The sequence below is a fragment of the Olea europaea genome, unplaced genomic scaffold, assembly GCF_002742605.1.
Source record: "Olea europaea var. sylvestris unplaced genomic scaffold, O_europaea_v1 scaffold796, whole genome shotgun sequence".
Lineage (NCBI taxonomy): Eukaryota > Viridiplantae > Streptophyta > Magnoliopsida > Lamiales > Oleaceae > Olea > Olea europaea.
Genome location: NW_019266391.1, coordinates 118,865 through 142,972, shown reverse-complemented (window position 1 = coordinate 142,972; position 24,108 = coordinate 118,865). Strand labels below are relative to the sequence as shown.

The window sequence follows — 24,108 nt, the reverse complement described above, 5'->3', positions numbered from 1 at the left end:
CCCAAGGCTCACTGGGGACGGGAAAAGGTGTGTACAATCCTTGAGGTAAAACCTTAGACTTAGCCTTTTCGCAAGTGATGCTTCTACTACAAACCCGATCGACATCAATTTTCGTCTTAGGCCAATAAAAAATGCTCACCTAGTATCTTTAAGGTCTTCTTAACCCTAAAATGTCCCATTAAGCTCCCACTATGTGCTTCTCTTACTAACAATTCCCTCATTGAACAATTAGTAATACAATATATTTTCCTGAAATAGATAACCCTCATGACTAAAGAACCTATCCATAGTCCCTTATCACACGATTCTTATATATTAGAAAAATCCGGGTCATTTGCATACATGTCCTTAACATATTCATTGGTCAATTCTCAATTATTACCTTCTTCAACTCACGCATTTTTGCGAAGAAATTCACTTTCGACTTGTCTCTCATCTTGGAAGATTCTTTTTCTTTTCGCTCTTGTGGCTTTGCTTTTTTTTTTTTCTGACCATTAGCCATCTCACGCTCTCTCTCTCTCTCTAAATCTTTTCTTTTCCTCATTTTTCAATTTAATTTGATCCTCATGCACTTATGTCGGTGTTAATGGTGAAAAGGTAATAGATTTAACATCCTTGGTAGAGCTATATCTATTTTTGTACCCATCATGAATTGCCTTCCTATCATATTGTCTTGATCTATCCAACAAGATGTGCCTGGCATGCATAGGAACTCTGTCACACATCATTTTGTCATGATATTTACCAATTGAAAAGCTCACTAACACCCTCTTATTTACCTTAACCTCCCCCACAGGCGTGCAAATTATGTAACTATTCCCTATACTACATGAGAAAAACCAGTCTTGGCAAACCAATTTTCTATAAATTGACCTAGTTCTAAAAATATTTTCAATCATATTATCATATTGTGAAAAGTTTTTTCAAGCATACCACCATTAAAGTGATAATGTGATATCATTAATAACATCTATTGAAACATTAGCTAGTCTACGAACTGTGAGTAAAACATTGTTTTTTACATTAACAAAAGGTGAAAATTTCAATAATTAATAATATGTCATTTAAATTTTGTGATTGACAAGAGATAGTTTTTGGGTTTCATTTCTATTGCTAACTTTTATTTACTAATGATTACAATATATTGTTTCACAGTACTTGCATATTTGTTTCACATCCCAATGGGGATAAGTACTCTACTGTGGTATGCCTAAAAGTCTTGAAGTGTTAAACTAAGCATGTACTTCTAATTTATTTTTTCGAATAACTTGATATGTGAAATTAGTAATGATTTCAAGTGATGCCCCCCACCTCTCCTTTTTTCTTTGTAAGATAATATTGTGCGAAAGAATCAACATGTAAATTTCTCTGAAATAATGTGGATAAACAGTTATAGTTCATCTTCTGTGATAGGATCTTGGGACTGGAATCTAGGTGGACAAACTTCCACATACATGCATTATTCCCAAGGGCTTGGACCGTATATGATGCTAATCTTGTGGTTTGCTGATATATTCACAATTTATATATAGCCCCTATTTGGTACCCCTTTTTTTCAAAATGTATTTTTCTTTCTCTTCTTTTCAACCACACATTTTTTATTAAAATAATATTACGCGTAAATAAAAAACTTTTCCTTATTTTTCAGCCACACACTTCCCATCAAGTTACTATTCTAAAATGCATTTTTACATAAAAATGGCTATCAAACACCCCCATAATAACCTAAAATTCTCTACATGTCATTAACCTAAGTATAGGGGCCAAAATGCTCGATAACCATAATATAAGGACCAATTTATATAGAAATTAAGGTTTAGGGACAAATTTACACATCAACTATAATTTAGGGATCATATCACATTTTGGTGAAAGTTTAGGGGCCAAGTCATACTCGTCCATAGTTGAGGGACTATACATGCTAATTCGGAATAACCCGATATTTATAGTGTGTGTACATATTTATGTGTGTGTGTAGAGAGAGAGAGAGATCTATATATATGTCTCTGTGTGTGTGATATTTAAAGTATGTATGTATATGTGTGTGTGTGTGTGTGTGTGTATACATATATATATATATATATATATATATATATATATATAATAACTCTTCGAGAATCATAAGAGTATATTAGAGAGACTCTTTAAATGAGATGTTCTCTTTTTAAAGAATCAATCCTTAAAATCATGTTTCAAAGAATCTTTAAATTAACATTTTAATTTAAAGAGTATATCTATAATTAAATACATTCAATATATTGATGCAAACCCAGTCAGCACGGTCACTATCGAACCTATAAGATATTGACACCGGATTCCAAGAAAGCCAAGAACAAGATTTTGGAATCAACTCACAATATTAGAACCAAGCAACCTAACAAGAACGGTGCTGTGAAGGACATTTTGATTATGCAACACGATAAATTTCACTCGAAATTGTGGATCTAATTCAATAATCACGAACCAAACAACCAACACAGTCACATGGACATGCCTACCTTTTGATTACAAATAATTTATTGAAATCACACCCGTTGTTTTGAACGCCACAAGAACAATTAATTCTTGATAAGTTCAATGTTCAAGAAGAAGAAGATAATTTGAAGCAAAAGCTTCTTGAGAGAATTCTCTATTAATTCATCATAAAAAGTCTTGTTTACTATAAAGAGAAAATAACCTATTTATACTGAATAACCTAGAATAATATTAAGAGGAAATAAATTCTAGAAAACATAAAATCTAGTAAAACCAGAAAATATCTAAATTACCAAAAATGAGAAATTGGATCAAAATAAAATTTCTCTAGATCACATCAGACCCTCCCTCTTCAAGAGGATTCGTCCTCGAATCTTTATCCAAGTTATAGCCTTTACTTTCAATCAACTCGAGCACATGAAATGGCCCATCACCTCTCGAATGCAACTTTGGACCTATTTTGACCTCGAACTCTCCTCTTTTGATTGTAGACCCAATCATCATCACATAGATCAAAATGTGCTCATCTTGACTACTTAATTTTGCAAGTTGGAAATGTTCCAATGAAAACTCTACTTGACGAATAATCATGCATCTTCCTCGCTTTACTTGGCCCAAGCACTTGACGCAATGTCACTTCCAATGTATTCATATTGTCCTTCAGTTTATCTTCTCAATCAACTCTCTACATATGTAGTTCCTCCAATGCCTTTGAAACTCAATCGTCTTCTCGGGAATCACAAAGTCAATTTTTGGTAGATAAGGAAATCCAATCGATATAGTACCAACTGATGTTCAATTTCTGGGATGGGTGGTATTCCGGTGTGATCATTTTTTGGGATTGATTCTTCGGTAACCTGCAAAACAAAATCAGCAAAGCTGGGGAGGGAAATGTTAGTTTTCTCCAACACCCTCTCAACTTCATGTTCCTCTTCATTTAAGCTCACTTCCAACTCCCTCTTCTCCTTTTCCATTTTTTTTTTGCAGCTCCACTTCCCATTTCGTAATTTCACCCTTAACCACCGTTTCACTCTCTTGTTAACCACCTCACAATTTTTCTTCTTGCCCTTTCGTTCCTTCTCATGATCAATGTGAGAATTAATTAAGTCGCGAATTTTTTAGAATTCATGCTTATAATCCAATGTAACACCAGCATGCTTCCCAATTGATGTTCAACCCTCCAGTGGATACACAAATCCATCACCAAGATTTCTACATAGCCTTTCAAGCCTATCAATTCTATTTCCCATATCTTCCATTTTCACCAACATCCTCTCAAACCGCCAAATCATCCTTTTAGACATATTGTTTGGTTCCCAATTGGGAATTGTGACTCAAAGACTCAAAAGTATTGAACTGGATGATTTTTAACGGAACGTTTATAAATTCAAGAAAGTGATTCTTGATTTGGAATTTGACTAGACAGAAAAAGATTTTTTGATTCAAATAATTAGTCAGTAAATTTTGGGAAATTTTTTGACACAATTTTTTTTGGGACCCGTATAAATTTTTTATTTTTTATTTATCAAAACACAAACACAATTAAACTTCCAAAGATTTTAGATCTAATACTCAAAACTAATGACAAACATGAAGAACACCAAAATAATGCCGAAAACAAAAACAAGACTCAACAAAAACAACGAAAATGGATATAACCTTGATTTTGGAGTCTGTGCTCTAATACCAAATGATATGAATCCGGTTAGCACGGTCGCTATTGAACCCACAAGATCTTGACACCGGATCCCAAAAAAGCTAAGAACAAAGTTTTGACTCAACTCACAATATTGAAACCAAGCAACCTAATAAGATTGGTGCTGTGAAGGACCTCTTGATTATGCAACACGAAGAATTTCACCCAAAATTGTGGATTTTACTCAATAATCATGAACCAAACAACCAACACAGTCACATGGACATGCCGACCTTTTGATTACAAATAATTTATTGAAATCACACCAGTTATTTTGAACGCCACAAGAACAATCAATTCTTGATAAGTTCAATGTTTAAGAAGAAGAAGAAGAAGATAATTTGAAGCAAAAGCTTCTGGAGAGAATTCTCCATTAATTCATCATAAAAAGTCTTGTTTACAATAAAGAGAAAATAACATATTTATACTAAATAACCTAGAATATATTAAGAGGAAATAAATTCTAGAAAACCTAGAAATCAAGTAAAACTGGAAAATAGAGTCCTAAAATATCTAAATTGCCAAATATAAGAAATTGGACCAAAATAAAACCTCTCTAAATGACATCACATACATGGTAAGAAATAATTATTGCACGTTTGTATTATGGTAAGGAATAATTTATGCAAAAAACATTTTTTTTCAAAAATGCAATTCTCCTACATGCTAATACGATCATCAGATTCAAGGTAAGTGAAATATATGTATTTCATTGTTTAAAGTCACGGGAGTTAATGTTGTGACTATGTTATGAAATCATGGAGTTTAGTAGCACTACGCATGAACTTAGAACTATGAAGTTCGATTCTTATAAATTTGTGTCTTATCAAGTATTTTCACAAATCTCATGGACTTTTATTATTCATGTTATGTTATTTTACTTAGTGAGATCATCATCTCATATCAAACGTGAACTTTTTTAGGTAATAATTAATTAGTGATTTGAGACGGATGACGAATTGGCAAGCACGCGATGCTAGCTAATAAAATATTTTAATAATGCTATGTTATGATTTATTGATGCTTTGATGACCACATTATTTGGGTTTCGAAGATTTTAAGTTTGAATATGTTGTTTGTAATTTTTTGTTTCTTTTGAAAACTTTTATGTTTTAATAAAACGATTGTTCAAGAATTTTATTCATTAAAAATATTAAAGTGATTGTTCAAGAATTTTATTTGTTTCATTATGTCCCAAGCCGTAAATTTCTAGCATCGCATTTTTTTTAATGCAGAAGAACCTCATCCTGCAATTAAAATAGTATGTCGTCAAATTTCTCTTGTTATTCCCCAAATTGCAGTGAAAGCAGCTTCCCTGGAGCAGTATTTACTTACAAGGTACAAAACATCTCAAAACACACATACACTTAGAGAAAGGCATTGTATAACATTAATATGAAGGAATTGACTATGATTGTCTTCAGTTGTCTAATGTGGGAAAAAGGGTCATGGATGTCACTTTTCTTTTTACGTGGGTGATATGTACTCTTTTTTATGTTAGTTCTCATGAATCTCTGACAATTGTTCTTGTTTATCTTTTTTCAGAATTCTATTGGTGGGAATTTTGGATTTTCTGATAACCATTTCAATTCAAAGTTTTGGTAAGGTTGCATTTATCATCTTCAAATATTGTAATTTGGTTGTTGGTTTCAGATGTCAATTAACTAATTCCACAGTACTTAAGAGGAGTACTTTTCTACATTTTTGGTTTTACCAATAATAAATTGATAAAGTTGAGAAACCAATGTAATTCATGTTACAAAGTGCCCCTATTTGTAATATCTGGAAACTCCCAAGTAAACTTTGCATGAGAATTATGGCATGAAATAAAAGTAGAAATACAAGATTTCATAATTGTCATGAATGTTGTGGGGTTCATGCACATCAATGATTCTGTTGTGAGTAGACGAGCAACAAATTTCGGAGTACATGGTTTGTTAGGTTAAGATATTGGAGCCATCATTCGATCACATTACTCAGTGAATAAGGGTTACTGTTTGATCATTGCCCAATGATGCTATTGATGATGAAGAGAACAAATTTAGTGATGATCAACAGCATATTATATTCACGAGTAAGAAGAGTTTTATTTTTTTGGTACATAATAATAGGTACAGAGAATGCTTGCTATAATCTTTTTTGAGTTAAGATGTAACAATATTTGGTGAATGATTTTTTATTTGTGTTTTGATCAAATATTTTAGATTCAATACTATATGTCTTAATTAATTTATTTCCTCTTTGTATTTTTATATTATTTTGAATTAGATTAAAAATATTGCTATAATATAAATAGAAAATAAAATATAAAAATAATTTAATTTCTCCCTGTGAGCTTTTTCATGATAGCCTACAAGTATGCTTTCTCCATGAAAATATTTTTGTAGAGAAAAATAGAATTTAGCCCACAAAATGCTATGTATCATGTTACTGCAAATTTTTAATTAAAAAAATGTCTATATCTTAGCTCACAAATGTTCTTTCGACATGATAATTTATTTGTAGGAAAACATACGATTTAGCCGACAACATAATTTGTAGGGAAAACTAAAACTTTTTCGTGGGGCAAATGTAACTTTAGAAGACAAATGATTTTGTTGGAAAAAATACTTAAGCGACGAATTGTATTCATCTTCAAAGGCTTCATAGGGAAAACTTAAGTCCACAAATTTAAAAAAAAAAAAAAAGAAAAAATTATTGTCTTTTACCGGTCTCCTCGATGTTTGCCCACAACTGTACCTACTAATTGTTTTTCGTCTACAAATTTTTTTCCACAAATACAAACATTTTCCTACAAATAAACTTTGTAGGGAAAACATAAAATTCTTATAATAATCTAGCAACATTGTTTCGGCCCATCTAAGATCTTTCATTTCCATCAAAATTTGTACTCTATTGGAATTTTCAACAGCTAAAAAGAGAATCTTTGATATTCCAACAGTTAAAATCAGTTGGCTTTATCTTTGTATCTGTTGTAATCTTCCTCAGCATTCAAGAAAGGTCTTCATAGGATGGCAAACTCAAATGGCACACATATTTGTTTGTTCCTTACTGTAGTCTATATATCTACAATCGATGAACTTAACTTATATTTCAAGTATTAGTGTAGAATGTAGAACAATTATGGTTGTACTAGCACCTCTAGACATGGGCTCGGGTTAAGACATGCTCATATTGGAAATTATCACTTCAACTTCATTGATCTTAGTGTTGGGTTGCGTGCCCATATGGTGTATTTTGTTATGATAAAATAATTATTTATAATAAATAAATTGTGGTTTTATTTATTTGTTGCAATTATTTATTATTGAGCATGTGAATTAAGGTGCCTATGATCACTTTTGATAATATAAGTTGGATATTTACGTTGAGAAGTATAATGTGACGTAACATATATTTTGATCATAATTAATTTGTTCACAACCAATGTATAAGGGTTGGCACCTTGTACTGGAAGGTTGTAATATTGACTGATTCACTATTTAGATTTGTGATTTGTCTTTATCACAAAAATAGTTAAAGGTGGCACTAGTACACTTAGGGGTGGGCAAAAGCCAAGCCAACCTACGAAAATCCCCCAATCTGACCTAAACTGATCGATTTGTTTCAAATTTTTGGTGTTTTTAGGCAAGTTTTGGTATTGGGTTAGCTTACTAGGACGGGTTAGGTCAGGTGGTGGGTTGAACAAGAAAAATCGACCTAACACACACCAACCCAACCTGCCAATATTAAGTAAAAAAAAATGACATAATATAAAAGGAAAAGAAACCCTAAAATTTTCACTCCCATCCCAATTCCCAAGTCAAGCCGCTACATCCAAGACCCAAGAGCCAAGAAGAAGCCCTAATCTCTCTCATGTCATTTTCTCTCAAATCGCTAATAGAGAACTTCTTTTTTTAGTCGCCGGTTGTCGGACATCCACACTCCAATGGTAGAGTATGGATATTTCCATATTTTCTAATTTCTATTCATATTTTCTTATTTTCTATTTTTTATAAATACAGAATTGCACTCTGCAATACAAAAACTTCAGGATGAAATCAAGAAATGCTGGCCTATTCTCAATTGTGGGGTGTGTTTTGATCAACTAAAAGGTAAATCTATCTATACACTATTACACATTGGTTTGCACGATTCGCTTCAAGAATGGATGCACAGATCTTGTTTTCCTATTTCTGTATGTTGCTTTAACTGTGTTATTCATCTGGGATAATAAAACGATTTGATAAGAAATAAACAAATTCATCCTTAAGTGCCCTACATTATTGAGAGGAAAAAAATGGACTGGAGTGATTAATTATGTTTAATAGAAAATGGAAAATTCACTTATTAGAAAATGAACTCGATTCAGTACAGAAAAATAAATTCAAGCTGATTTAGATGTCGAGCATGTTAATTTCGAGTATTTACGGTTTACTATAATTATTTTATATTAAAAACACAATCTTAAAATGTACGATTAATACTACATTTGTATCAAGAAAGACTGAGACACGCACTGGATGACACTAAAATACTCTAAGCAGTAAGCAGTGTTCAATGGGACACGTAATTTTGTAGCCGTTGGTTTAGAATGTCGATAAGAATTTCCCATTTCTCTGATTATTCATTATTATAAGTTGACCTTACCAAGTTATACCTTCAAAGAGTAAAATAATTGCTTGCTTTCCTCAAATTAATGATAAGAAAGATTCTTTAATGATGAGAAATAATTATTCTTTAATTGCTTGACCTTACCAAATTATTCTTTAATGATAAGAAATAATTGCTTGCTTTACTCTTTCTTCCAGCATTCTTTAGTCTCTATAGTCATGGATCTTTTAGAAAATGGACTCAGGCACACAAGCTCAATCAAATGATAGAGATTTGCAATATGGTCTTCCTCCATGTGCACCATGAACATTGGGTAAACGAAAACCTAATAGATTAGCTTCTTATGTTTGGGATCACTTTACTATATTGGGTTTAAGGGATGATCCAGATGTTAGGTATAAGTGTAATTATTGTGGAGTAGATTATGCTTGTGGTACTAAGAAGTGTAGTATTAGTTCATTGAGTAATCATTTGACAAATAATTGTCAGAAGTATCCATGTAGATTTGTGGATAAGAAGCAAAAAACCTTATCATTTGAGAACATGAAAGAGGGTGGAGGGAGCAATCTTATTGCTATTGGTTGAAGAAAGGAAGAGTATAGAGTTACATGTGCTAAAAAGATAGTTTTTGATGAATTACCTTTTAAGTTTGTTGAAGCTCATGGTTTTAGGCTCTTTTGTAGTGTATCATGTCCACAATTTCAGGCTCCATCTCGTAGGACTCTTGTTAGAGATATTTATCAGTCGTATTTAGATGAAAAATTGAAATTGAGAGATGCCTTTTCTTTTCACCGTCCAAGGGTTTCACTTACAACTGATACTTGGACTTCTATTCAGAATATTAATTACATGGCTCTTACAGCACACTACATTGATCTTGATTGGACGCTTAATAAGCACATTTTGAGTTTTTGTGTTGTTCTAAATCATAAGGGAGAAACAATTGGAAAAATTATTGAGTCTTGTTTACATGATTGAGGTATAGAGAAAATTTTTGCAATCACTATTGATAATGCAAGCTCCAATGACACAGCCATTTCTTATCTTAGGGGAAAGGTAGTTTCTTGGGGTAGTGATGGATGTGTTCTAGATGGAAGGTATTTGCACTTGAGATGTTGTGCGCACATCATCAATTTGATTGTTGTTGAAGGCTTGAGGGAAGCACATAACTCCATTGTGAATATTCGCAATGCAATCAAATATGTGAAATCTTCTCCCTCTAGGTATGAAAAATTGAACGAGTATGCAAGGAAAGAGAAGATTGATTGCAAGTCTATTGTGTTTTTGGATATCCCAACTAGGTGGAATTCTACCTATTTGATGTTGGAAACGGCATTGAAATTTGAAAAAGCTTTCGATAGGTTAGAAGAAGAGGATGCTCAGTATTTTGCATTACCTTTGAGATGATGATAATGGAAGAAGGAAGGGTCGACCTCCGTCAAATTTAGATTGGGAAAGTGCATATGTTTTTGTTAAATTTCTTGAAAATTTCTTCACTGTGACTTTGAAGTTTAGTGCTTGTGCTTATCTTCATGAAATTTGTAATATTGTAATCGAATTGGATGAATGGAAACTAAGGGGAAATTATTTGTTAGGTAAAATGGCGGCTAATATGAAGAAGAAGTTTGATAAGTATTGGAGTAAAATGGAACGTGTGAATCAATTGTTGCTTTTTGCTACTATTCTTGATCCAAAATACAAAATAGATTATGTTGAATATTGTTTGAATGATCTATATATGGATGGGAAAGTTGTTAGTAATATTATGAAGTCTTTGAAAGCCAATTTGATGGATATTTATAAGTGGTATGTGAGTCATGAAGGCATTCATAGAAGTAGTCAAGCATCAACTAAGGAGTCTTCAAGTTCTATCAATACTTATAAAGGATGTTCTTCTTCTATGAGTGATGCTCATCTTTCTAGATTTATGGAAAAACAAGCAATTAATGATAAGGTTGAGATAAAAAATGATGTTGGACGATACTTATTGGATGCTCCTGAAAGCATAGAGAGTAAGGATTTTGAAGTTCTAGATTGGTGGAAGGTGGACGGAAATAAATATAGCATCTTGTCCAATTTGGCCAAAGATGTGTTGGCAATTCAATTTTCAACTATTGCTTCAGAAAGTGCATTTAGTACTGGAGGAATGATACTTGATCATTTCCGTAGTTCCTTAAGTCCTAGAATGGTTGAGGTCTTAGTCTGCACTCAAAATTGGTTAAAGGCTTCTCCGAACTTGGATGGTTTTTCCATGTAAGATGTTGAGTATTACAACCAAATGGATGAACTTTAAGAATAAATGAATTCAAAATCAACTGAAGATGAGGCCCAATGCTAAGTGATTCATTTCATTTTACATGGTTTCACTTTTGAGATAGGCATATTAATATGTCAATAATTTCATGGTTTGTATATTTCCAGCAGGTTTCTTAGTTCTCTAGAACTGATTTTTTCACTTTTTTATATGCTAACAGGACACTTGATACTTCGAGCTCTAGTATTGTACAATTATTTTTGCTATATATTAACATAATTGAGCTTGGTCATAATTGCTACTCCTGCTATGTTTGTAAGTAAAAACTTTATGTCTCTAGTCTTGTTAAATTCCTTTCTTCTCACTGTTTCTATGAGATGTCTTATAATTCGTTTAATCAAATTAAATATGTATATCTACAATCACTATGTTATGCTATATGGTTTTAGAATCTCAAAAGATTGGTAGCTTTAATGGACAACCTACTTGTTTTGGTTTGAAAAGAGGTGGCTAGACTGGAACCTCTTTATCCAAACTTTCTAGCCTTGGGATCAAAGATTTGACACAACCACTTATCATTCTCAAGTAATACCCTCCTCTAGAATCCAAAGAATCTCATTACTAGTTTTAGTTCATATCACATCATAGTGTGTGCAAGTATATATCCAAGATCAAGCTTCTAATTCAATAGATGACAATGCCTGCAAATTTTACATTGGATGGCAACTCTTTAATTTAAGTGAATCAAGTTTTTATGCTTCTATTATGCAGACAGATCAAGCTTCCAACATTTTCAATTTTATGTGATATGTTTACTTGTACAAATAAGAATCAGCAGCTTCTATTTTTTGTTGCGATTTGTTTGGAGATTGCAAACTGAGGTCCGAGATACAATCGATGGCAGCTTTTCTAAGATGCAATATTTACAATAGATGACAGCCCTTTTGAGATGCAAAGCTTTTGATGAATCATTTTGCTTAGGTAGCTGTCTATCACAAGTTTACTGTCTGTATTAGTTTCTAAGTTTATTGACATTGGATCATGACTATATTAGTTGTATTTGGTCTAATTTTTATTCAGATAGTTGTTCCCCATACTAAATATTAATTTTACTTGGATGACGTACATGTTTTATTTGAGTATGTTTTATTACACTTTGCCAAACCAACCCACCTGACCCAACCCGATCGAGACTTGATTGGGTTGGATTAGGTTGGGTTCCAATATTTAATTGGGTTGGGTTTGTATGATTTTTAATCAAACCGAACATGTTGAGTTGGGTTTGGGTTTGGGCAAAAACCAACCCAACCCAACCTATGCCCACTCCTAATTTTAATGGTTCTTTGATTCATCAATGGGTGAAATCAATTTAATTGGTCAAATATCTCAATAAATTGTGAACTTGAGAATGAGCGGAGTAGAGAGCATGAATTCATGTCGGGAACCATTATCCTAAAAAATTGGTAGAGTGACTACTTAAATATTTTCTACTAAACAATTAAAATTTGAGCTCAGTATTCAGCGATGACTAAACTTTGACGTTTTTGATTAATTCACAAGACCGTTGAAGAAAATGGTATTTAAGTTAGTGGCAATAATTAGATAGACAAGATGGTCATTTGTGTTCTTACTTAATTATCGAATCTCGGACGGGCATAACATACCTATACGATAGGTCAGAGGAAAGTATTACAGATTTATTGACTTCTGTGATCTTATATATTTCGAGAGTTCAGTCTTTTATCTTTAATGGAAAAGTAAAGACTAATAATTAGATTGAGTGGTCTAGGGTCAACTAGACAGGATCCAATTATTGGAGTTTAAATAATATATGTCCGATCAGATCCCTATGGTAGCTCCATAAAGTATTGAAACTTAATTACGGTGATTATAATAGTTTTGTGCTTAATTATAATTACAATAAAGTTTTATACTTAGTTATAATTACTATGAAAGTTGTAAACTTAATTATAATTATAGTTGAAGTTCTAGGACTATACATTAATTAAATATATAATAATTGGATTTGGATTTTAATTAAAACTCCTATTGATATTTCAATTAGAACTCCTATTTCAATATGGAATTATTATTATATAAGGATTGGAACTCTTCTATCTCTATAAATAGAGATTAGAAGGAACCTATACATCCTATCAAATTATACAAAATTATATTACATAATTCTATGGTGTTCAAACATTGGAGAGAGAAAAAGAAAGAAAGAAAAAATTTTCTTGCTTTTTTTGATTGTCCAAATCAAGAATTAGTTTCTTGATTTAATTAAAAGAAGATGTCTACCCACCGATGTAGTCTTGACTTTGGAGAATATCAAGTTCTTGAAATTAAAATGCTGGAAGTTCTTGATCCAAAAAGTTGAAAATTCATGATTTAGAATTAATTCAAGAATTGATCATCGAATTTAGGTAAAAGTTTGAATCATTTATTCTGATATAACATACATGTGAACATCTACACGACCATATTTATTGAATTATATAATTTTAATGTCTAACAACTAGTATCAGTGTAATCTATATTGTTCACGTGTTTGTTATTTCTGAATCTTGATTGTACGTCATAGTCGAACGATGTCTAGGAATAATTTATTATATGTTGATTGAATGATTGAATTCTTTTTAAATTGTGAATTAATTATTTGTGGCCAATTCTTGATGTAATTCGTTATTTCAAACCTGTAACAAGATCGATGAATCACGACTCCATCATCTTGATTTAATTTTCTGTTCAATTAGATTCAAAATTGTGAGCCCACGAGACGTAGGAATTGTGTAATTCTTGTAATTTTGTATCTTGTAAATTGATTGAAGATTGAAGTTGAAACGAGGAAGAATTCGAGAATTTGACGCAGGAAATAAAAAGAAAAAAATTTGCAGCAATGTTTCCAAGAAAGCAACAGTTGTTGCCTGCAACAAGCTATTGTTGTGCGAAACAAGCATGTTGCTATGCTAAGTGTTGCGCAAGGCGACAGTATGCTCCCTTGGTGCAGCGATCTGTTGTATCCCGTTGCACCAATCCAACAAGCTGCTGTTTTAGGTTGACTTTTGGTCTGGGTTCGTTTTGCGAATCGGGTCAGATCTGGATAAGTCAAATTCTAAATTAGTTAATTTTTCAGGTACAGTGACAGAGTCCTATTGTTGTATGGTTGTTATTGCTGGATGCTTGAAATTTTTTTAGACTGAAGATTTAGATTATTTATGGGCATGGGTCCAGTTAGTTTTTAATTTAATTCTTGAGTTATTTTGGACCACAAATAATTGTTAATTTTATCACTTTATGAATGCTTTAAATTTTTGTTTGAAATATAATCGTTATAGATATTTTGACATATAGATTTATTTGTGATATCACTTGTGATACTATGAATATGATGTATATCATTGAACACGAACTTTTCTTTTATTAAGTTAATTTAGATTAAATTTTTCTAGATGGAAAAATAGTAATAATTGAACTCTATATTAATTTTATTAATGTGTACAGTTGATAATTATTTATTATTATTCTTGATTAATTTAATTTAGATTAATTTTTTTGGGAAGGAAGTATATTAATTTGATTAATGTGAAAAGTTGACAATTATTTTAATTTCTCTTGATTAATTTAACTTAAATTAATTTTTTCTAAAACTGTATATTAATTTGATCAATATCAATAGTTTATAATTATTTAAATTTTTCTTGATCAATTTAATTTAGACTAAACTTTTTTGGACAAAAAATTCATAATAATTATACTGTATATTAATTTAATTAATGTGAACAATTGGTAATTATTTATTATTAAAATCCATCACTTAAAAATATTGAGTGGAGCGAGTGTTTATTCAAATAAAAACTGATGGTCTCCCTTGGTCAATCCATAAGCAAAGTATCGTGCTTATCTCGTGCCAATAATATAATGAACTTCCTGTAGGAGGGCCACGTAGTTCAAGTTGTTTGATTGAATTCCGTCACGGTAAAATTATCTAAATAAGAATATAATTTGTGACCATTTTATAGATGGCGAAATTATTTTCAAGTAGCTAGATATCTAGACAAAAGTTATACACTCAAATCGAGATCATGTACGAACCTCTTAGAGGCTCTCGTTTATAATCTTGGTAACCAAATAAAACGATACTAAATTTATATATAGAGTATATGGTAGTTCTATAAAGTATTAGAACTTAATTACGGTAACTATAATAGTTATGGGCTTAATTATAATTAAAATAAAGTTTCGTACTTAATTATAATTACTATGAAAGTTGTAAACTTAATTATAATTCTAATTGAATTTCCAAGGCTAAGCATGTAATCAAATATAAATTAATTTGATTTGGACTTTAGTTAGAACTCCTACTTAAATGTTGAATTATTATTGTATAAGAATTGGAACTTTTATATATCTATAAAAAGAGATTAGATAGAATCTAGACATCCTATATAATTGTATAAAATCATAATACATAATTTCATGGTATTCAAATTTTGGAAATATTTTTTTTTTTTTCCCAATTGTCCAGATCAAGAATTAGTTTCTTTATTTAATTAAAAAAATGTGTCCATCCACCAATGTAGTCTTGATTCTGGAGAATAATATTATAAACTTGGAGGTTTGAAACATCAAGTTTTTGGAATTAAAAAGTTAGAAGTTCGTGATTCAAAATGCTCTAAATTCGAGATTCAGAATTAATTCAAGAATTGTTCATTGAATTTAGATAAAAGTTCGAATCATTTATTCTTGATATAACATATACGTAAAAGTCTAGATGATCTTATTTATTGAATTTATTTATTTATTTATTTTTAATTTCTGGATAATTTCACTTCCACATTCCAACACTTAGACCTCTGATTTGGAAATACCAGATTTTTCTAAGGATTCATTTTCAAGTAAGGACATGGCTACCTAAATTGATTCCTGAGTCTTAAATTTGTCCTCCAATCCGGTTATCTCTTATTCATCAAAGGTACTTATATTATTATCACTCTAAGTATTAGGTGCTCCACAATTTTCTTATTTATTTAAGTAACCGCGAGTAAAATGATATAAATATCCTGTTTATTGTTTAATGATATATTTATTCATTCCATCACCATCATTACACCACAAAATTTTTTGAACTTCTTTTCAAAGATACAAATACGAAGATTTATATAGAAAAACCCCAAAGATTGAACAAAAGAATAAGAAAAGCATGAAGAATTTGGTCGTAGAATTTTCAGTTAAATATTACAAGTATTTGCTGTGACAGCAGATTTTTGTTAAAAAATTATAAGTTTACTGTGCTTTCAATCTCTCTCTTACTTCCTTTTCTCTCAATTTATGGTATAATTGTAGGTTAAACTTGCTATGTGATGGAGTTAGAGTCTTAAAATAATTTATTCTTGTCATGAAACTTCATTTAGAGTTAGGTCAAATTACTCAAGAAATATTAAACTCTTTTGTCAAAATTATAAGCGAAGAACATAAATAAAGTAGATTTGCATGTTTATTTTTCACATCTTTTATGTCAAAAAATCTAAATGCAAATTAGGAAATGGATCTGAAATTCTATGGGGAAGTTCAGAGAATTCTCTTCATGCATTCTGCCATTATAAATTTGAGTGTTAAAAGTGAATATTATTCTACCTTTCCTCCAATTTTATTAGTTTAAACTAGGGGTGGATGGGGAAAATCTGTGATGAAGAATGGGTGGGGAAAGATGAGGGAAATAATGAGCAATTTTTGGATGGAGAATACATTATATATAAAAAAAAAATGCATTTTTAATTTTTATTGGGTTAGGATTGTAACTGTAAATTTGTTGTGATGTTTTCATTTTAAAATTGATATTAATTATGGTGTGATTATAATGTTGGGTAACAAGTAAAATTAACAGTAGCATTATAGAAACATTTAATCAAAGTGCTTAATCACGTTGGAAACCTTAATGAATATGATTTAGTTATTGGCCTCCCTTTACGATAATTATTCATCGCTGCAGAGTTTTGAAAATTTAAGTCATTAGAGAGTAAAGATGGCAAAAAAACCTACCCCGTCCCGAATGAGCCCAAAAAAAAAAAAAAAAAAAAAAAAAAAAAAAAAAAGTCCCTACCATGAACCGCCCGTAAAAAAAAAATTAAAAAAAATTGTTAATTTAAGCAAGGATAGCGGCGTTAACTGTAAATATATAAATAAATAGCTAGAACTAAGTAAATCCAAATGGCAAAATAAAATATAATCAAAACGACAAAGTCAAACTGAATCCACCAAATTCTGTTTTCCCGATATTTCTTGTTCTTTTTGGGAGGGTGGATTTGACAACAAAAAATAAAAATAAAAAATAAAAAATAAAGAAGGGGGGTTGATGTCTCTGTCAATGCGAATAAATTGAGAGAGAGTCTCTGTCAATATTTGACCAAAAAAAAAAAAAAAAAAAAAAAAAAAGAAGAAGAAGAAGAAGAAGGGGGGTTGATGTCTCTGTCAATGCGAATAAATTGACAGAAAGTCTCTGTCAATATTTGACAAAAAAAAAAAAAAAAAGAAGGAAGAAGGGGGGTTGGTGTCTCTGTCAATGCGAATAAATTGACACAAAGTCTCTGTCAATATTTGACAAAAAAAAAAAAAAAGAAGAAAAAGAAGGGGGGTTGATGTCTCGGTCAATGCGAATAAATTGACAGAAAGTCTCTGTCAATATTTGACAAAAAAAAAATGAAGAAGAAGAAGGGGGGTTGATGTCTCTGTCAATGCGAATAAATTGACAGAAAAAGCCAATAAATTAATTGTAGAAGTTGCTCAAAATTAGTAGTGGTGTCAAAAAGTTTATAACTTTATGTGCCATCTTTATCTTTTCAAAGATTAGATGTGACCAAACGAGTCGAATATATCTTTTACCTTTCCAAAGATTATGACTTGAAATTATTTTTTATAAAGTGTTAGTATTATTTTCTTCATGTCACACATCTTTCAGGAATTTTCCTTGCACTGATTGAGCATTATCTTGCTCAAAAAACTTTCAACTAATGGTAAGTTTCTAGAAATGGTGGAGTTGACTTCATATTGAAGAAATTCATTCTAGCTTCTTAATTTCTGGCTATTATTTATTTCCATAGCTTGAAGTAGTAGTTGATCTGGTTGCGAGTGATGGAAAACTCGAGTAAGTTTCAACTTCAGAGAACTCTTTCTATTCAGTCCTGCTTCCGGGAACTAAACTGCATCCCAGCCTCTGGTGGTGCCGAAGAACCTGATTTGAACAACACTGGAATCACTTCTTACCCTTTCGTTTAAGTTCAGCCAACCCACTGTTCCAATGGTCAAATCCCAAATCACACTTCCTTGCAGTTCTTTCCTACTGGGACACAAGCACATCGTATTTCATTTTCGGAGGGAGCCGGTAAGTAAACCCTTTTTACCATAATATTCTATGGCTAAATTCGGAGGGAGCCAATAACCTCCACATGATATTTTTATATTGCCAATAGTCGAATAGAAAAAAATGATGTATTTTCTACTGGATTTCTCTGTCGCTGCCGTCATTTTGTAGACTATGACCAACATAAGTATATTGGATTTCTGACTTGGGCCTCTGGTTCATTAACATTAGAGCGGACTAATTCAGCCAGGAACCTTGCATTGTATGTGCCTCTGTACCTTGCTGCACTCAAGGGTGATTGGGAAGAAGCAAAAGAATTTTTCAATCTACATCCTCAAGCAATAACTGCAAGGATCACAAACGGAGGGGAAAGTGTTCTGCATATTGCAGCAGGCGCAAAACGGATAATATTTGTAGAAGAATTGGTCAAAATGATGGATCCATTGGATTTGGCACTTAAAAATAAGTACGAAAATACTGCACTTTGCTTTGCTGTTGCATCTGGTATTACAAAAATTGCAGAGTTAATGGTAGCAAAAAACAGATACTTGCCTATGATAAGAGGTATCAATGGAGTGACAGCCCTACACATTGCTGCTTTATTGGGATACAGAGACATGGTCTGGTATATTTCTTCGGTAACGGATAGCCAATTTCTTACCAAAGAGGACTATGTTGGGCTACTAATTGCAACCATTAGCTCTGATTTATATGGTGAGATAGCATTCGATCCACAAACGTATATATAAATAATTTTAAAAAACAGCATAGATGAGGCAAACTGTTTACATTTTTCAGATGTTGCTCTGCATATACTTGAACAGAAACCAGAACTAGCCATTGAAAGAGATCCCAGTGGCGAGACAGCACTTCATGTTCTAGCACGAAAGACTCCAGCATTTTCAGGCAAAAGTGAACTAGGAATCTGGAAGAGATGTCTTTACCGCTGTAAGATTTTTCATTTCTGTTTAAATTGTAATCAATATGTTAATCTGTCAAAGCATGGCAAACTGAAAAGGGACTCTCATTTGTGTTCTTTATTGAATCAAGTATTCTAGAATTCTACAACATCAAGCTATATTTCAGGTGTGAGTGCAAAACTGTTGAACAAGACTGGTCGTACTAGCAACTTCAGACTTCTCAATGTTGTTATGAACCTAACAGGTATAGAATGCATTACAAGTCCCATAATAAGCGTGTTCATCAACTTTGGTGATTTGACTTTTGTTTCCTTATAAATCTAGGAATCCAGGGAGTTATTGAGAAAACGCTGATGCAATCCCAAGCCCTGGAATTGGTAAAATTCTTGTGGAAACAGGTTCTCTTCTTATTGGATGATTCAGAAATTGGGAAGTTACTCAGAAGCCCTTCACGACCATTGTTCATAGCTACAGAATTTGGAAACTTTGAGTTCATTAGGGAGCTTCTTCTCTCCTGTCCTGATCTCATTTGGAAAGTTGATGAGCAAAGTCGAAGCATTTTTGACATTGCAGTTATTCATCGCCAAGAAAAAATCTTCAAACTTCTTTATGACATAGGAGCATACAAAGATTTGATCACATCCTATAAGAACCCCAGCAATTGTAACATGTTGCACTTGGCTGCAAACTTGGCTCCTTCAAACAGACTTAATATTGTCTCTGGTGCAGCACTTCAAATGCAACGGGAGTTGCTGTGGTTTAAGGTGACTTTCAAATTGTATTCAAACTTTATTCTTTCCCGTTTAAGTTAATTAAAATTGCTTTCCATGTGTTTTGACTCTTCTTCTTATTAACATTCAAAGGAAGTTGAGAAGAATATGCTGCCATTATACAAGGAAATGAAAGACTCAGAAGGTAGAACACCCCAAATGCTATTTACTCAGGAACACAAGGGATTAGTAGAGAGTGGGGAGAAATGGATGAAGGATACAGCATCATCCTGCATGCTTGTTGCAACACTTATTACTACAGTAATGTTTGCCGCAATTTTTACAGTACCAGGAGGCAACAACAATGATACAGGAACCCCTATGTTCCTTAAGGACAAGTCATTTATAATTTTCTCCATGTCAGATGCACTAGCTCTGTTCTCCTCTGTGACATCTATATTGATGTTCTTATCTATCCTCACCTCGAGTTATGCTGAAGAAGATTTCCTTGAGTCTTTGCCGAAGAGGCTGATTATTGGCCTAACAACACTTTTCTTTTCGATAGCATCAATGCTACTTGCTTTTAGTGCAAGCTTTTTCATTGTGGTTGGACATCAACATCAACTGGCTTGGATTATTATCCCGATTGCTCTCACAGCTTGTGTTCCAGTTACGCTATTTGCGTTCTTACAGTTTCCTTTGTTGGCTGATGTTATGCATTCTACTTATGGATCAGGAATATTTTCCATGGAAGAAGGGGTTTTTTTTTTTTTTTTTTTTTTTTTTTTTTTTCTTTTTTTTTTTTTTTTTTTTTTTTTTTTTGTTTTTTTTGGAGAATTATGGGTACGTTAATTCATCTAAAATGATTGAAGAAATTACCATAAAGTGATATGACACTGATTTTTCCTGCTATTTCTTAGTAAATTAGTTGGAATAGCTTTAGGCATTTGATTATAGAGGCTCGTTTTACAGAAAGAAATCAAATCTTGTGGCAGAATTTTCAAATAACATCGGTTTTGGACATTGTTAGATGCGTTTGTGAGCTCCCAAGGATCAAGACAGTTGTTGAATTATCTGGGAGATGATTTAAAACAGTTGTTAAATTATTTATCGATACCATGGAATTGGCTCGACTCAAAAATAACCTAAACTTGTGGATGGTCCAAGTAGTAGTTGGGTTATTAGATTGTAGGTTTTGGATTAATTGGTAGCCCATTTGTTTAGGTTAAGTAGAAGCCCATTTGCATAAGCCTTTTCCCCAAGTTGTGTACCTAACATATCCTATATATACCCATCTTCTTGCAGCCCTTTTTGTGGTGGTCAGTGTGTGAGAGTGGAAGAGAGGGTCAAGAGGGTTGACGGTAGCCGGCTTGGGGGGTTTGTTGGAGTGATTCCCCCTATTGTTGCCTCTTCTTCTTCCTATTACCACCACCATCACTTCTCCTTTGTGGGGTTTGAAAGAGCTTGGGGCAGTCCAAAGTGAAGGTGAAGCTTTGGGTCGAGCCAAGGTAAATTGTATTAAGGGAATAAATCGCACATCGGCTAAATACCGAAATATTAACCAACTTAAATAGATCTTGGGTCACTCCTCTTAATAAGGTTGACCTTATCAAGATGGATCCCAAATCTTAACACGGTATCAGAGCCTAGTAAGTTCCAACGAGCTATTCGATCCGATTAAGTCTCAAAAATGAGTACACGGATTTCAAGATTGGTCTGCTAAAAAAGAGTCATCATCTTGTGGAGGCATGTTAAGGGAATAAAGCCCACATCGGTTAAATACTGAAATATTGACCAATTTAAATAGATCTTTGGCTACTCCTCTTAATAAGGTTGACCTTATTAAGATGGACCGCAAATCTTAACAAATTGGTGTTCGTTTGGTTGTTTTCTGAGCCCGGAATCAAGACTTATCGAAGAATTTCCACGACAATTACCCACCCACCGATGTAGTCTTGATTCTGGAGAATACTATTAAAGACTTGGACGTTTGAAATATTAAGTTCTTGGAATTAAAAAGCTAGAAGTTCATCATCCAAAAAGCTCTAAATTCGAGATTCAGAATTAATTCAAGCATTGATCATCGAATTTAGGTAAAAGTTCGATTCATTTATTCTTGACATAACATGCACGTGAACAACGTCTAGACGATCTTGTTTATTGATTTTTTTTTTTTTAATTTCTAGAAAATTTCACTTCCGCATTCCAACTCTTAGACCTCTGATTTGGAAATCCCAGATTTTTCTAGGGATTCATTTTCAAGTAAGGACATGGCTGCCTAAACTGATTCATGAGTCTAAAATTTGTCCTCCAATTAGGTTATCTCTTATTCATCAAAGGTACTTATATTATCATCACGATAAGTATTAGGTGCTCCATAAGAATTAAGTAATCGCGAGTAAAATGATATAAATATCCTATTTATTTCCATCATCATCATCCTTGCACCACAAAATTTTTTGACCTTTTTTTTCAAAGATACAAATGCGAGGATTTATATAGAAAAAGCCCCAAAGATTGAACAAAAGAACAAGAAAAGCATGAAGAATTTGGTCGTAGAATTTTCGGTTAAACATTTTAAGTATTTGCTGTGACAGCAGATTTTTGTTAAAAAATTTTAAGTTTATTGTGCTTTCAATCTCTCTCTTACTCCCTCTTCTCTCAATTTATAGCATCATTGTAGGTTAAACTTGCTATGAGATTGAGTTAGAGTCTCAAAATAATTTATTCATGTCACAAAACTTCTTTCAGAGTTAGGACAAATTATTCAAGAAATATTAAACTCTTTTGTCAAAACTTGTGCATTGACCATGCAATGGATGGGTTGTATTTTTTTGTACGTTAGCATTTTGAATATGAAAGTTTTGGGGGAATTTGTGTTTATCGATTGAATGGTCATTTGTAGATGAGTGTTAGTTTCATGCATTTTAGACAATGGAACAAATTAATTTATGAAGTACAAAATTTTGACCTCCGACAAAAAAGAGATTGCGATATATGTATTTGAGAGTTGGCTGCAAGATGAGGGCTCGAGAGTAGTTAAATATTTCAAAGTTTTACTACAAGAATTAGGTTTATATTTGAAAATTTCAACATGAAAAGGAATTGTGAATGCAAAATATAGAATCATACTACAACACTGGAAGTTATCATGAAAACAGTAGGAATTTTTCTCCTATGAAAGATTTAGTCTAAACAAAATTATCTTCCACGTAGAGAATACATCTTCTTATTTCATTATTTCTATTAGTAGGACATGCACCAGAAAATTTTTGCTAAAATATGAAGAACTCAAATATAGATTTCACATATAATCATTGAAAGGCAATATTTAGACCAGAAAATATTGATCCCTACAAATTTAAGAACCAAACTTTCCCTTTATTCTGTAGGTTAATGAGAAAGCAAAATCCAAAATGTCACAAGAGTTATAAAGTTGCATAGTAGATCCAACAGATGATGAGAAAAAAAGGAGGGACCAGATAATTAGCAAGCAGAAATGAAAATAGTTATCAAAAATCATCTGTAACCCAGAAAAAGCATAACCAAACAATAAAGCAGCAAAGATAATTGTGGAGAATAAAAACACCGTTCAAAGAAACTGGAGGAAAAACGGATGTCTATCCAAATTTTGAAACTAAGGGAATAAGAAACGACAAGTTTCCATTTCATCGTGAGAACATATATGCCCAAAAGAACTGGACAATAAAAATATAATTTTGGAAATAACAAATAAGCATAAAAAGTATTGTGGTGTATAATGAATGGTTCATGACTAATCATATAAGTGCACAATTGGAGGATTTGAAGTCGATTACCATGTTCTCACTACTAAAGATGGTAGAAGTTGAAATTCAATAGCATTACTCGCATTGCAAATTTGAGGGAAATCAAAATGTAGAAGAAAATGAGTATACAAAAATCTATTACCTCTAAAAGCTTTTGCCTAATATATATAGTCGATTGAAGCAATCAAAGTCCCATATTCCTTCTTTTTGAAGTTCCTCCTACAGTAACAATTAGTTTATTAGTTATGAAGTGAATGTGAGTGCATTTGGGCTAAACATATAGCCTCGATAAGTAACTAACAAAAAAAAAAA

At 32.2% G+C, this 24,108-nt stretch overlaps 1 protein-coding gene across 1 annotated transcript in view; it reads left to right on the top strand.

Moving 5' to 3' along the window:
- The first annotated feature begins 18,149 nt into the window (after positions 1 to 18,149).
- The window catches only part of LOC111391468 (ankyrin repeat-containing protein ITN1-like), a 12,314-nt gene continuing 6,355 nt past the window's right edge, over positions 18,150 to 24,108 (top strand). The window contains exons 1-6 of the mRNA XM_023016693.1: positions 18,150 to 18,234; positions 18,550 to 19,092; positions 19,177 to 19,326; positions 19,465 to 19,542; positions 19,623 to 20,062; positions 20,162 to 20,744. Coding sequence (XP_022872461.1) covers positions 18,150 to 18,234; positions 18,550 to 19,092; positions 19,177 to 19,326; positions 19,465 to 19,542; positions 19,623 to 20,062; positions 20,162 to 20,744 — 1,879 coding nt within the window. The remainder of the gene's footprint in view (positions 18,235 to 18,549; positions 19,093 to 19,176; positions 19,327 to 19,464; positions 19,543 to 19,622; positions 20,063 to 20,161; positions 20,745 to 24,108) is intronic.